Below are 13,281 nucleotides of genomic sequence, written 5' to 3'. Positions count from 1 at the left end.
ATCTCCCCTTCTGTGTCTTCCTGCTAGTGTGTGTGTCCCTTTCTTTGCATCCTGACGCTTCTCCTGTCACTTATACCAATGATCTGATTAACTACATGTTGTTCCATCTCCACTCACTTTGGGACATTTAAATGTACAGGAAATTAAGTTTAATGAACAAAAGGCTGATCTAACTGAAATGTGCATTAAAACCCCCCAAAACCAGGGAGGTTAATTTTTTTTCTTTCATTTAGTTTTCAGTGTAAGGTGCGCTTGCTATACATGGGGTGCCAAGCACCTTCAGGCTGGTTGAGTCTTTGCAGTGGCACCCCTTCATGGTATCTCCACTCTCCAAAATGCATTACTACACCAAATGGGTTATTTCATAGTTTCTAATATAGTATTTTCAGCAGCTATTAATTGTAACGTCCAGCGGAACTAAACCCTCAGATTAAAATATTTTCTTTTAATAGGCAGCCGTTCCATATATGCAAGTGATACTGTTTAATAGGTGTTTTTACTGGCTTGTATCAGTTCTACAAACCTTCTTTTTCTCTATGGAAGCCCAGAGAGGAAATATCATACAGTAGTCAGTGTTGTGAGCAGGGGTAGTCCTATGGGAGGGGAATAACAAAGGTTTGCTTTGAAGTAAAGATGTTTTATATGTCTACTAAAGCTCAGTCCAACTTTGATATCCTGAGTGTATGGTGTTGTTGTTTTTGTATTTGTTCTTTCCCTTTATATTCTGACATTCTAAAAATAAAAGTATAAATCAATTTACATGGAAATATTTAATTGACATATACACATTCTGAAGAGTCTATATTTCTGTTTTCAGTACTGTAAATCGGATTTAAAATAAAGAGAGAGCCTGTGGATAGGCACAGCCGCATACTGCAAACATGGTTTAGTCCAATAGTGTTTAAAGGAAAACACAATTGGGGCTCGTTGACAAGTGTGCTGGGAAAATGGACACAACGGCTTGGAATCCCTCTGGTGATGGATCTTTCAGTCCTGTTTCCCGCATTCCTAATGCATTGTGCTCTTACTAATACAATCTATTTTACTGGTAGAGCACATTTATGCCGCATTATCAAATAATAAACAAGTTGGTAAAATTGTAGAATGCATTAGTGGGAAAGGCGCCATTGACTCTTGTCTGTCTTGTTTTTAATGTGCTTGTCATCTGTTCATTAACATGTGGATAGTTGTGTAATGCGCCTTTAGGGTTTGTACGCATTAGACACGTGATATGTGTCTGCTGTATGTTATGCTGGGACTGTACTCACTGCTTCTTGTAAGTCTATCAAAATAGGGATCATTGATCCTTATGGTATATGTGGTGGTATTACACTTTTCTAAAGACTTGATGGACCATGAACAGAACATGCTTTGCTCTTGATCCATCAAATGTTCTGAAATGCATCACTGTGTACCGACCTCTTATTAAATGTGAGGTTCAATGATCCTTGCCTTATTTATTAACAGTTTCTTATATATCGCAGCATATTCCGTTGCGCTTTACAATTTGAAACAACATTAATAGAACAAAACTGGGTTGTAAGAGACAGACATAAAGGTAAGAGGGCCCTGCTCAGAAGCTTACAATCTATAGGGAAATAGGTGTTGATACACAAGGATAGGGGCTACATATTGCAAATTGGTCCTGCCTGATTGCAGATGTTCTTGGTGAGCTGTATGATCCAGTTACATGGGAAAGTTGGCCTAGGGTTAGGAGGATGTGAAATTGAAGAATATGTGATGATATGTGTATACTATAAGAAGGGAGTTAGATAGGGAAGCTATAAAGGTTATGTAGGCGATTCTGGAATCTGATAAGCTTGTTTGAAGAGCTGAGTTTTCAGAGAACGCTTGAATGTTTGGAAACTAGTGGAAAGTCTTATTGTGCACGGGAGGGCATTCCACAGGGCGGGTGCAGCCTGAAAAAAGTCCTGTAATCGTGCATGGTGACTAGTAATGCGTAAGGATGAGAGACGCAGATCTTGTGCAGAGTGGAGATGTCTGGTTGGAAGATATTTTAAGATCAGTGAAGAGATGTATGTTGGTGTGGTTTGGTTAATAGCTTTATGTGTGAGTGTAAGTATTTTATATTGAATACGGTAGAAGACCGGTAACCATTGGAGGGACTGACAGAGTGGATTAGCAGACAATGAACGTTTGGTGAGAAAGATCAGCCTTGCAGCTGCATTCAAAATGGATTGTAGCGACAAAAGTCTGTTTTTGGGAAGACCAGTAAGGAGACTATTGCAATAGCCCATGCGGGAAATAATGAGTGCATGGATTAGAGCTTTTGCAGTGTCTTGTGTAAGATATATTTGAATTTTAGCTATGTTTTTTAGATGTATGTAACATGATTTTGAGACAGATTGAATGTGGGGAACAAAGGACACTTCAGAGTCAAGAATGACACTTAGGGCCTGATTCAGAGCCGTTCGCTATTTGCGGTCGTTCGTTCAAAAACAAGGGGTGGCTATTCAAATGATCCGTTCGCAAATTTCAGTCTGTTCACACCTCTAAGTCTGAACGAGCGAGCGAAACATACGCTCGTTTATTTGTTAAAAACGCCCCCTGGCCGCTCGCACCATACGTCATGTCCGCTATTTATTAGATTAATCGAGTACATCGACCAGCGTATGAACTGCTCGCTATTCTTGTGGTTGGGTTTTGCTACCACAATCTTGCGAGCAGTTCTGGCTATAAAATAACCCAGTGACGTGGTCAATGACGCTGCTGTATTAATTATGCACACCCATAAAACGCCCGTTTTGACCTTTAAGCACGCCTGCGTTCAGATCTCCACTCCCCATTTTCAAGCACCTTCCCCTGTTACCACCCACATACGCCTCATTCTGTCACTCAAAATAGCAGGCATTCGCTATATTGCGAGCACATGAATTTCGGCCGCACTGACTGGTTCGCGCATGCGTATAACGATCCGTACGCATGCGCAGATGTGCGAACATCGCTCGGAACGAGCGTACTGCCGCTAGCGAGTGGCTCTGAATGAGGGCCTTAGTCAGCGAGCTTGTGGGGTGGGGTTTATTGTCGTGTTGTCAACAGTGATAGAGATATCAGGTTCGTAACTGCTATTGGCTGGTGGAAATATAATTAAATCTTTTTTGGATTTATTAAGTATGAGGTGGTGAGATGCCATCCAAGATGAAATGGCAGAGAGACATTCAGTGACATGGACCAGCACAGATGGTAACAAATCTGGGTAGGATAGGTAGTTTTGAGTATCGTCCGCATACAGATCATACTGAAAGCCAAAAGTTAGTTAGTTTTCCAAAAGAGGTGGTATAGCTTGAGAAAAGCAGAGGCCCTAACACTGAGCCTTGCGGTACTCCAACTGATAGTGGTAGCGAATAGGAGGCAGAATCCGAAAAACGAACAGTGAAAGAGCAATTAGATAGGTAGGATGAGAACCAAGAAAGAGCTGTGTCTTGAAGACCTAGGGATTGTAGTGTCTGTATGAGAAGAGAGTGGTCAACAATGTCAAAGGCAGCAGAGAGATCTAGAAGAATTAGAAGTGAGTAATGGCCTTTAGCCTTGGCAGTGACCAGATCATTTACTACCTTAGTCAGTCCTGTCTCTGTGGAGTGTTGGGAACGAAAGCCAAACTGAAGTGGGTCCAATAAGTTGTGGGTGTTAAGAAACTGTGTGAGGCGAGTGTAGGCAAGTCTCTCCAGTAGCTGGAAGATGGGACGGTAATTTGAGAGAGAGATAGGGTCAGAAGTTTTGTTTTTTTTTTCAAAATGGGAGTGATCACTGCATGCTTGTACAGTGATGGAAAGATACCAGTAGAAAATGAGAGATTACAGATTTTGGTTAAGGGTGCGCAAAGGAGACAGAGCTTTACTAATTTGTGAGGGTATAGGATCAGGAGGAGAGGTAGAAGGATGAGAAGAGTGTAGATACTTCGGGCCAAATGTAATAGGTAGTCTGTTTTAGTAACAGTACAAACTCGCACTTTCTCGCACTTTTAAAAAGTGCGACTTTGTACTGAAACTCGCAAATTCAATAGCCTGCAAACTTTTCAGCTCGAGGCTACTGCATTTGCGAGTTTAGGATATGTAAACTGATACCTTTTTAATGCGAGTAGCATTAAAAGGTGCGAGTTTTAGAGAAGCCATCACAGATCAGTGAGATCCGTGATGGCTTCTGTGTGTGTTTTAAAAAAACAAACGTGCACCCCCTCCCCAAAAGCATAACCAGCCCCGGGCTTTATAAAGCCTGTTCTGGTTCTAAAAATACAGGGGCCAAAATGCGTAGGGGGCCCCTGTATATTAAGAACCAGCACAGGGCTTTGTTAAGCTGGTCCTGTTACTGGAAAATCAGGGGACAAAACGAGTAGGGGTCCCCTGAAAATACCAGAACCAGCACCGAACTCTTTCTAGCGGGGGGATAATGCCACAGCCAGGGAAAACCTTTCACCGGTTTCCCCGGCCAAAGCATTATCACTGACCGCTAGTCAGTCCAGGCCGGGGATCCCTGGGGAGTTGGGTTCCCCCCCAATAAAGGGATACCCCTCTCCAGGGCACCCCAGGCCTAGACTGATAGTCCGGGGCTATCCCCGGAACCCTATGGCCGTGGGTGCCGGGTTGATAGAAATACGTAAATAAACAAACATACACCGTGAATGTAAAATTTTCTTACGTATTTCTTTAGTTGTGGAACCACAAGTGCCAGCGGGCCCGTAATGCCCGCATGCTGGTATTTGTGGTTCTCCAAATACCAGCATGCAGGGGAGGCTTGCTGGTACTTGTGGTTCTACAACTAAAGACAATATGGACCATTTAATTTTACACTTTACACTAACACTATCAACCCGGCACCCACGGCCATAGGGTGCCGGGGATAGCCCCGGGCTATCAGTCTAGGCCTGGGGTGCCCTGGAGAGGGGTACCCCTTTATTGGGGGGGAACCCAACTCCCCAGGGATCCCCGGCCTGGACTGACTAGCGGTCAGGGATAATGCTTTGGCCGGGGAAACCGGTGAAAGGTTTTCCCTGGCTGTGGCATTATCCCCCCGCTAGAAAGAGTTCGGTGCTGGTTCTGGAATTTTCAGGGGACCCCTACTCGTTTTGTCCCCTGATTTTCCAGAACCAGGACCAGCTCAACAAAGCCCTGTGCTGGTTCTTAATATACAGGGGCCCCCTACGCATTTTGGCCCCTGTATTTTTAGAACCAGAACAGGCTTTATAAAGCCCGGGGCTGGTTATGCTTTTGGGGAGGGGGTGTACGTCATTTTTTTTAATTTAAAACATTTTACATAAGTACACACAGAAACATGTACATATCTCATGGATATGTGCATGTTTCTGTGTTAATCTGACCTGCTCAGGATGTACTCGCTAGCCTGAAGCAGGTCTATTATTTAAGGACTTTTGGTAATCTTTTTTTTTTGCGAGTCTGAAACAGACACTCTATTACAGTGTTGGCTAACCTTGACACTCCAGCTGTTATGGAACTACATAACCCAGCATGCACTGCTACAGTTTTGCTATTAGGGCATGCTAAAACTGTGGCAGGGCATGCTGGGATATATAGTTCCACAACAGCTGGAGTGTCAAGGTTAGCCAACACTGCTCTATTACATTGGGCGAGTTGATTGTTTTCAATGTGAAAACATCTGGATGCGAGTTTGAGAATGGAGAGTTTTAGTAACTCTGAAAAATGCGAGTTTTAGTGAACAGACACCCTATTACATTGGTGAGTTGTGAAAAATTGCGAGTTTAGCACCAAACTCGCAATTTACCAAACCAGACTACCTATTACATTTGGCCCTTCATCTTCATTTGTAGGGGTCAAATGAAGAGAATGTGCCAGCGGGTTCAGGTAGGGAATTGAGCAGGTCATTGACTAATGAAGAGCCCACCATTTCATTTCGGATATTATCTATCTTGTCCTTGAAATAGTTGAATCAAGGAAGAGAAAAAATAAGCCTGTAATTGGCGCACAAATAAACTAAAATGTAAGTTTTCTTTATTATTATTAAAATAATCTGTAGTCATGAATAGCGAAAAATAGATAGAAAATAAGTGTGTATAAAACACGGAAAGTCCCGCTATCTGTTTCCTCCTGTTCCAAATTCAATTAGCCCATATCATGTATTCCAGACAAGGAAAAACACAGTAATAAACTGTGTATTATCTTTAATTTATGTTCTCCCATTATTGCTCAATTTAATATACAGATAATGTATATTCTTATGCAAAGCCTTTGAATATTCCCATATGGATGCAGGGGTTGCTGATCTCAAATTATATTTGTTAAGATTATGTGCTGCTTCAAGAATTGTGTTGTTTTGATTATTATACTATATAAGCACAAAATTTCAGTTTATTTGCAGTTTAATCAAATAATATATTTTTTACTTTCATCAGCTCGATTTCAATAAAGCTTATCAGACACTCCTTATTTTATATGTGTTGTTTCAATTATGTTGACACTTATCATTGTGTCCAGTTGCTTTACAAACAGTATATATGTAATGTATATGAACAGTTCTCAGAACTTATACTGTAGATACATTGTTACAATTTGTTATGGGCAGTTGTAACCTTTATAGTGTGTTACGTTAATATCCCTTTACAGCTGCCGTGCTCACAGATTGCTACTACAAAGTTCAGTGTTCCGACAGTCTTAATTACTGACAGACTACCCTGCACTTGTCAACAGTATATTCGCAAGGTAGTCAGTTGTTAGCGTATTGTGCTGGTTAGGTTTATTTAGCTATTCATGACTACAGATTATTTTAATAATAATAATAAATAAGTTACATTTTAGTTTAGTTGTGCGCCAATTACAGGCTTGTTTTTCTCTTCCTTGATTCAACTATAATCTTGGCCTATGGCAGCACCCTCTAACATATGAAGAACAAATATATGACAATTCTTGAAGATTTAGGGGTATTTTCCTAATAACATTAAGTTATTATTTCTGTGTGATAGAATCTTCTTTCTCTATTTGATATTGCCTTCACTGCTGTTACAGCAATCTATCTATCAGCAGGAATTAAATACTATACTTAATTTTGGATATTACTGTGAGCAAATTATATCCTTTACCGACTGAGAAATCCAAATAATATCATGGCTACTTTTAGCATATCACAGAAATTAAATGAAAGACAGGAGAAACTTAAAAACTATATGGAGGACTTCTTTTGGGATAGTAATATTAACCAAGACCCCAACAGTAGAGACTGGTTGGAAGATTTACACTTATTAAAATCATTACTATATAAACAAACAAAAACATGGTGGAACAAAACCACTTTTGATAATTCTATCAAATCGAACATGACACCCAGAGGATTACGTCCTCCGGTATTTCCTACCTTTGAATTGGCCAACAAATCTTTGAAGGAGGCTTGGGGAAAAACGTTATTACAATGTTCTAGAGATGTAATGAACATTCTCATCAGACATGATGAAATTATATTAACCAAATTAAATCAAGACATCTCAATTCTAAGTGAGAAACTTAACAGGCATGAGTGCCTTGAGAAATTTTAACAGACCTATGAGAAACACAAGAAGGAAATAGATCAATTTGAAAAAACAATTATGGAGAGAAAGAAAATGAAATTTCAAAGAGACAGGAATGACTATACACAGAACCAAATTTTCAAATGGAAACAATATCCAAAAAAACATACCATGAATAACTCCCCTAATTACACAACATTAGATATTGAATCTTCAGAGGGTGAGGGGCCAAATCCATCTACACAAACTCTGTACTCTGGTCGGGATTTTTTAGAACAAACCCCCAGACAGATGAGGGATACTTTGGATTTAACCACAAGAAGACAAGGAGGGGAAAGGGGAGGAAGAAGAAAAAGAGAGGAGAGGGGATGGAAAGAGGCACCTCGCGAACAATGTCAGTACAGGAGATAGAAGCAGGCAGTGACTCAATGAAAATGATCAATCTAACTGATAAAATACTAAATCAAAATCAGATCCATTTATTAAATAAAGGTTTATCCTTTGCACCACAACAACATTTTGATAGATTCACATGTAATAATATGTAAAACTATTTGCCAGAAAACTTCTCCTTAAAAAATTCTTCTCATCAAAGGGACATTCAAATACAATAAATCCCACCTCTACCCCTCATAGTAATGAAATCACTTCTAACTCATCAGCTAATGACCCCTCTCCAGAATTTTCTTGGGAAGAACAAGCAGCACTCGCTATATTAGAGAGTCTGGAATCTGAGAATGTTATTCCTGGCTGTGACTCAAATATACAGCTAAAAAGAAAATCAACATTTTGTCCAGATGTATCCATATGTCCACCGGTGAAGATATTTACAGACCTAGTAACTAGAGATCTGTATTTTATGAAACAATCTGGAATAATGAATGATCAATTAGATAATCTGAGTAAAGGAGAGCAAAAAGCTCTGCAAGAGCTACGTCAATGGGATGACGTTATTATAAAAGAATCGGACAAAGGGGGCATTGTGGTTCTTTGGCCCAGAAATATGTACATTGAGGAACTGGACAAACAATTGCAAAACCCACAATTTTATAAACGTCTAATTTTTAATCCAAGTAATAATTTCTTGAAGCTCTATGATGATCTTATAAAAGGAGCTTTCCAGAATGGTGTCATCTCAAAAACTAACTTGGAATTTCTCAAAGTTACAGACCCAATGATCCCCACACCGTATCTTCTTCCCAAAGTTCACAAGGATGATAACAAGCCTCCTGGTAGACCAATTGTCTCAGGTATAGGCAGTCTAACTGATAAAGCAAGTATTTTTGTTGACCAACATTTGAGACAATATGTAATCTCATTACCGCCATATGTGAGAGACACTCTGGATGTACTGACCAAGATACAAGATGTAACACCTCAGATATATGGTTGGCAAGTTGTGATGTTGAGAGCTTATATATAAGCATAGACCATGAAATTGGCATATCGGCTGCCAAGTATTTAATCCATTTCATCAACATAGATATACTACACAAGAGTTGAATAATTTTATTCCGAAACTCCTCAGATTTGTCCTGACCAAAAATTATTTTGTATGTAATGAGTCCTTCTTTCTCCAGGTAAAAGGCACTGCAATGGGGACGACTTGTGCTCTGACGTATGCAGGCCTCTACCTGGGATGGTGGGAGAAGTATTCTAGATATCTCAGCGCCTAATTGACCAACTGCTGATAAATGGTCTATACCAGTGTTGGCTAACCTTGACACTCCAGCTGTTATGGAACTACATAACCCAGCATGCACTGCTACAGTTTTGCTATTAGGGCATGCTAAAACTGTGGCAGGGCATGCTGGGATATATAGTTCCACAACAGCTGGAGTGTCAAGGTTAGCCAACACTGGTCTATACACACCTGCAGCAGAATGATATGAGGTGTTGCCAACCTCACAAATTTAGACAAAAAGAAATTCTGCGCTGGAGTGCAAGTACAATCAATTATATTTGTTCATACCATATATTGTCTCACTAAAAACAACATAAGTACAACATGTATCACTATGAGCTCTTATATGCACTATCCAAAATAAAAACAAATATAACCACTACTTCTATATATCAAGTAGGAATGTGTCCATTACATAGCATAAAACATGACAGCTTAAAAATTTTTAATTGGCAGCATTTTGTACATAACAATATACGTATTATGTTATAAACCTGTATATAGAGTATTGGCAGCTTGAACGAATAAAATGTTCTTTATATCTAGGTGATCTCAAAAAGACCACATAGCTTTGATTTGTATTGTGAATATCCAGGTAATCCTCCTAGTGTACCGTATATGGAGAATAGAAAAGTCAATATATTACCTCCAGGTAATAGCTAGAGTATATAAGCATATCCAAATAAATGAATGTCCCAAACACTGACGGCAAGCAGGGGCGTCCCCCTAGAGCAGGTCAGGGTAACATAGGATCAGGTCCAGCCTGACTCACCATCCGCTGATATTAGCTGACAAGCGAGAGAAGCTGCAGTTGTAGCGCCGCATTCAATCCAGTCTTAGAGCCGGAGCGCTGGGCGCCGTCGTTTCGTCAGGTATAGTGCTGCTGTGCCACTGACCACCGTGTGCCTTTCCAGGTGGGTATTGGGATAGCAATTCGAAAGTAATGAAGCACCAAGAGCTACAGGGACAACCACGCATTTCAGTCACTGCTTTTTCAAGTTGGAAGAAGGAGGTGGTTTTTCAGGAGACAAATGATATGTACACGGAGCACATTATTATGTGGCTCCAGTACATAGACGACATTTTTGTGATCTGGGAAGTTGAGAAGAAGATCTTCGAGGAATTCATTGATAAATTGAACAAGAATAACATCAATTTAAAACTTACTACAGAGATAATTCAGACAAAAATTAATTTCCTGGATCTGACGATCAGTGTTCAAGAAAATGGAAATTTATCAACGGATCTATATCGTAAAAGATACCGCCACAAACAGCATTTTACATGCAAGCAGCTCTCGCCTACCATCAACAATAAAAGGAGTCCCTAAAGGGGAGATTTTGAGAACCAAAAGAAACTGCTCTGATGTACATACATACAAAAGAAGACAAGAACAACTTACAGATAGATTTTGATCCAGGGGATACAGCAAGAGACTGATCAAAAGAGCAATCCTTCTTCCAAAGAGGAGGAAACATCAATAAATAGACAATAACGTGAGGTTTATCAGTACATTTTGCAAGGAGTGGAAAATTATACAACAAGTATTACAAAAACATGACTACAGATTATTTTAATAATAAATAAAAGTTACATTTTAGTTTATTTGTGGGCCAATTACAGGCTTATTTTTTCTCTTCCTTGATTCAACAATATCCTTGGCCTATGGCAGCGCCCTCTAACCTATGAAGAACAAATATATGACAATTCTTGAAGATTTAGGGGTATTTTTCTAATAACATTAACTTATTATTTCTGTGCGATAGAATCTTCTTTCTCTATTTGATATTGTCCTTGAAGTAGGAAGCAAGTTCTTGCACACTCACAGTAGCTGGTGGCTTGGGTGAGGGAGGGGTAAGAAGTGATTTAAATGTATTAAAAAAGTTGCTTGGGGTTAGAGGCTTGGGCAGAGATGATGGATCGGAAATATGTTTGTTTGGCAGTATCCAGTGCATTACCTTAACAGGCATTGAAGCTGTGGTGATAACAGAAAATACATCACAGTGGGCGCATAGACTATACTTTCCCTAATTACTTCTAGCTTGTTTCTCATTCTTCACAATCACATACACACTGAATTTTCCAGATTCCACTTGGAGCCTGAGCATAATGCAAATCAGATTTATTTATATAATAAGGCTTACAGACAGGAGCTGGTTACTATGGAAATACGCCTTGCAACGTTTGGTACATGTGTAATTTGGCAAGAGAAATCACTTGGATTCCTTGTAATCAAATCTTAGCCAGACTAATCAGATAAGCCACGCTGCTTTCTATGTAGATATTGAGGCATATTTTTGCTCTGTACACCAACCTTTTCTGACCAAAGTCTTGGAATTCCTTTAGTTCCAAAATAATATATTATGGGAGTGTATGGATTTACTTTCTTCAAACTTCACCTTTTAGACTTTTTATTTTGCAAAGGTATTCTATAACCTTACCTGTCTTTATGTCTTTATTATTCCTAGAAACCTTCTATATGTATGATGGACTCCTTGTGAAGACACCTACTGTATTATATACTCATATGTACCAAAAGATAAAACATATAATGTACATATGCAGAATATTGGTGTTTAATAGGCCAATGTGATTTGTTTTTGGATTTCAGCATCCCCCAGAGCACAAATAATTTGCCAAAGGAAGGTTTTCAGGTCATACAGAACTTCATCAATATGGTACCAAATGGAGAGAGAATAGTTGAAGAGGTAAATATTTCTATATGCTGTTTAATAGACACCTAAATAGGCTATAGATATAAAGACTACATTGATACATTCACTATAAAGCTTGAAATGACAACTCTGTAATGGATTTTACCTATGGTATGATTTGCTAGGTGATAGAGTGTTCTCAATTTAGGGATTTCCACAGTATGCAATTTATCCATAATTAGTTAAAGAAGAGGAGGATACTTGTGTAGCACAATTATTGGGACATGGGTGGATTCCAATTATCTTGCACCTGCACGTGAGGGGGCGATTTACCTTTGCGACAGCTTGTAAACGCCAGCAACTGCATCGGAACTCGTGCTGGACTGTCCCCCTTGTGGCTTTGACTGACGCTGGACTCGCACTTTTTTGCTTGCAGCTCAAATAAAAATCTGCGAGTCCGAGGCAACATAAGTGCGGTTTTCAGGCACACTTACGTGCGAGATAATCACTTCTAATGCATGAATAGATCTCAACAATATTTGTGCGGTTATAAAATGTCCTCATCTTAAGACATGTTTGGGAGCTTTCAGACTAGCTGCTCTCTGTTAAATGTGCTGCACACTGCATTACTGTATATGGTTTTTGCTCAGATTGGGCAAAAAAAGAGGCCTTTGTACAGTTCTAATGCTTACGTAATGGACAAGTACAGGATTCCATTTGTAATAACCTGTGCTGTTTACCTGTAACTGCTAACAATATTGTCCTTCCTACTATAGGTAGACCACGCTATTGCCTTATGTTCTGAAATGCATGATATTAAATCTGCCATCTACGAATGCAAGAAGAAGCTGGAGGGCATTGGTGAAGACTACAAAATTCAGGTATTCTTGTCAAAGCAGTTCTAAATGTACCTACAACTACATTGCAGGTTCCCTGAATATAATAAGTTTCTCCTTTGGTTTTCTGTGGTCATACTTTGCATTGCATTGCCTCTATGGTGAAAGGATCATGGCGTGTCTGTTTGGTGCTGTCTGTTTGACAGCTGAGCTGTTTTGGATACAGTAATAAAATGTTCAGACAGGTGTTTTCTTCTCTGCAGCTAGCCGAAAGTCCTTATTCTCTAACCACACTGTACACATCACAGGGCCTGCTGACAAGCACCGGGGGCCGTTAGTTTAAAAAAGGAAGGAAACTGTGTCTTTTCTGATTCATAACAGTCAGAAAGTGCTGTATAAACAGGACAGACTGATGTAAACAGTATCAGGAAGGTGTGTTGAGCAAATGCAAAAGTGTCTGGGTGACATGTCACTTGGGAGATGCAGAGAAGAGCTGCGGATCTCTCACACGGCGTTTGTCATCCAGGAAGCTTTAGGAATTCAGAAATCGTTCCAAGAGTGCACTCTTAGGGACATTTATCTTCATCTGCGCATTGGTGGATGAATCTGTCAAAG

At 39.7% G+C, this 13,281-nt stretch overlaps 1 protein-coding gene across 3 annotated transcripts in view; it reads left to right on the top strand.

Moving 5' to 3' along the window:
- PALD1 (phosphatase domain containing paladin 1) overlaps nucleotides 1–13,281 on the top strand; it is a 281,234-nt gene that overhangs the window by 145,412 nt on the left and 122,541 nt on the right. For all 3 annotated transcript variants that reach the window (XM_088475660.1, XM_088475665.1, XM_088475674.1), the window contains 2 exons: nucleotides 11,788–11,884; nucleotides 12,607–12,711. In XM_088475660.1, coding sequence (XP_088331786.1) covers nucleotides 11,788–11,884; nucleotides 12,607–12,711 — 202 coding nt within the window. The remainder of the gene's footprint in view (nucleotides 1–11,787; nucleotides 11,885–12,606; nucleotides 12,712–13,281) is intronic.

This window comes from Taudactylus pleione, unplaced genomic scaffold, assembly GCF_031769625.1.
Source record: "Taudactylus pleione unplaced genomic scaffold, aTauple2 ptg000016l, whole genome shotgun sequence".
In the NCBI taxonomy this organism is placed as follows: domain Eukaryota; kingdom Metazoa; phylum Chordata; class Amphibia; order Anura; family Myobatrachidae; genus Taudactylus; species Taudactylus pleione.
Note: the sequence above shows the minus strand (reverse complement) of the source record. Positions and strands in the feature narration are given on the sequence as shown.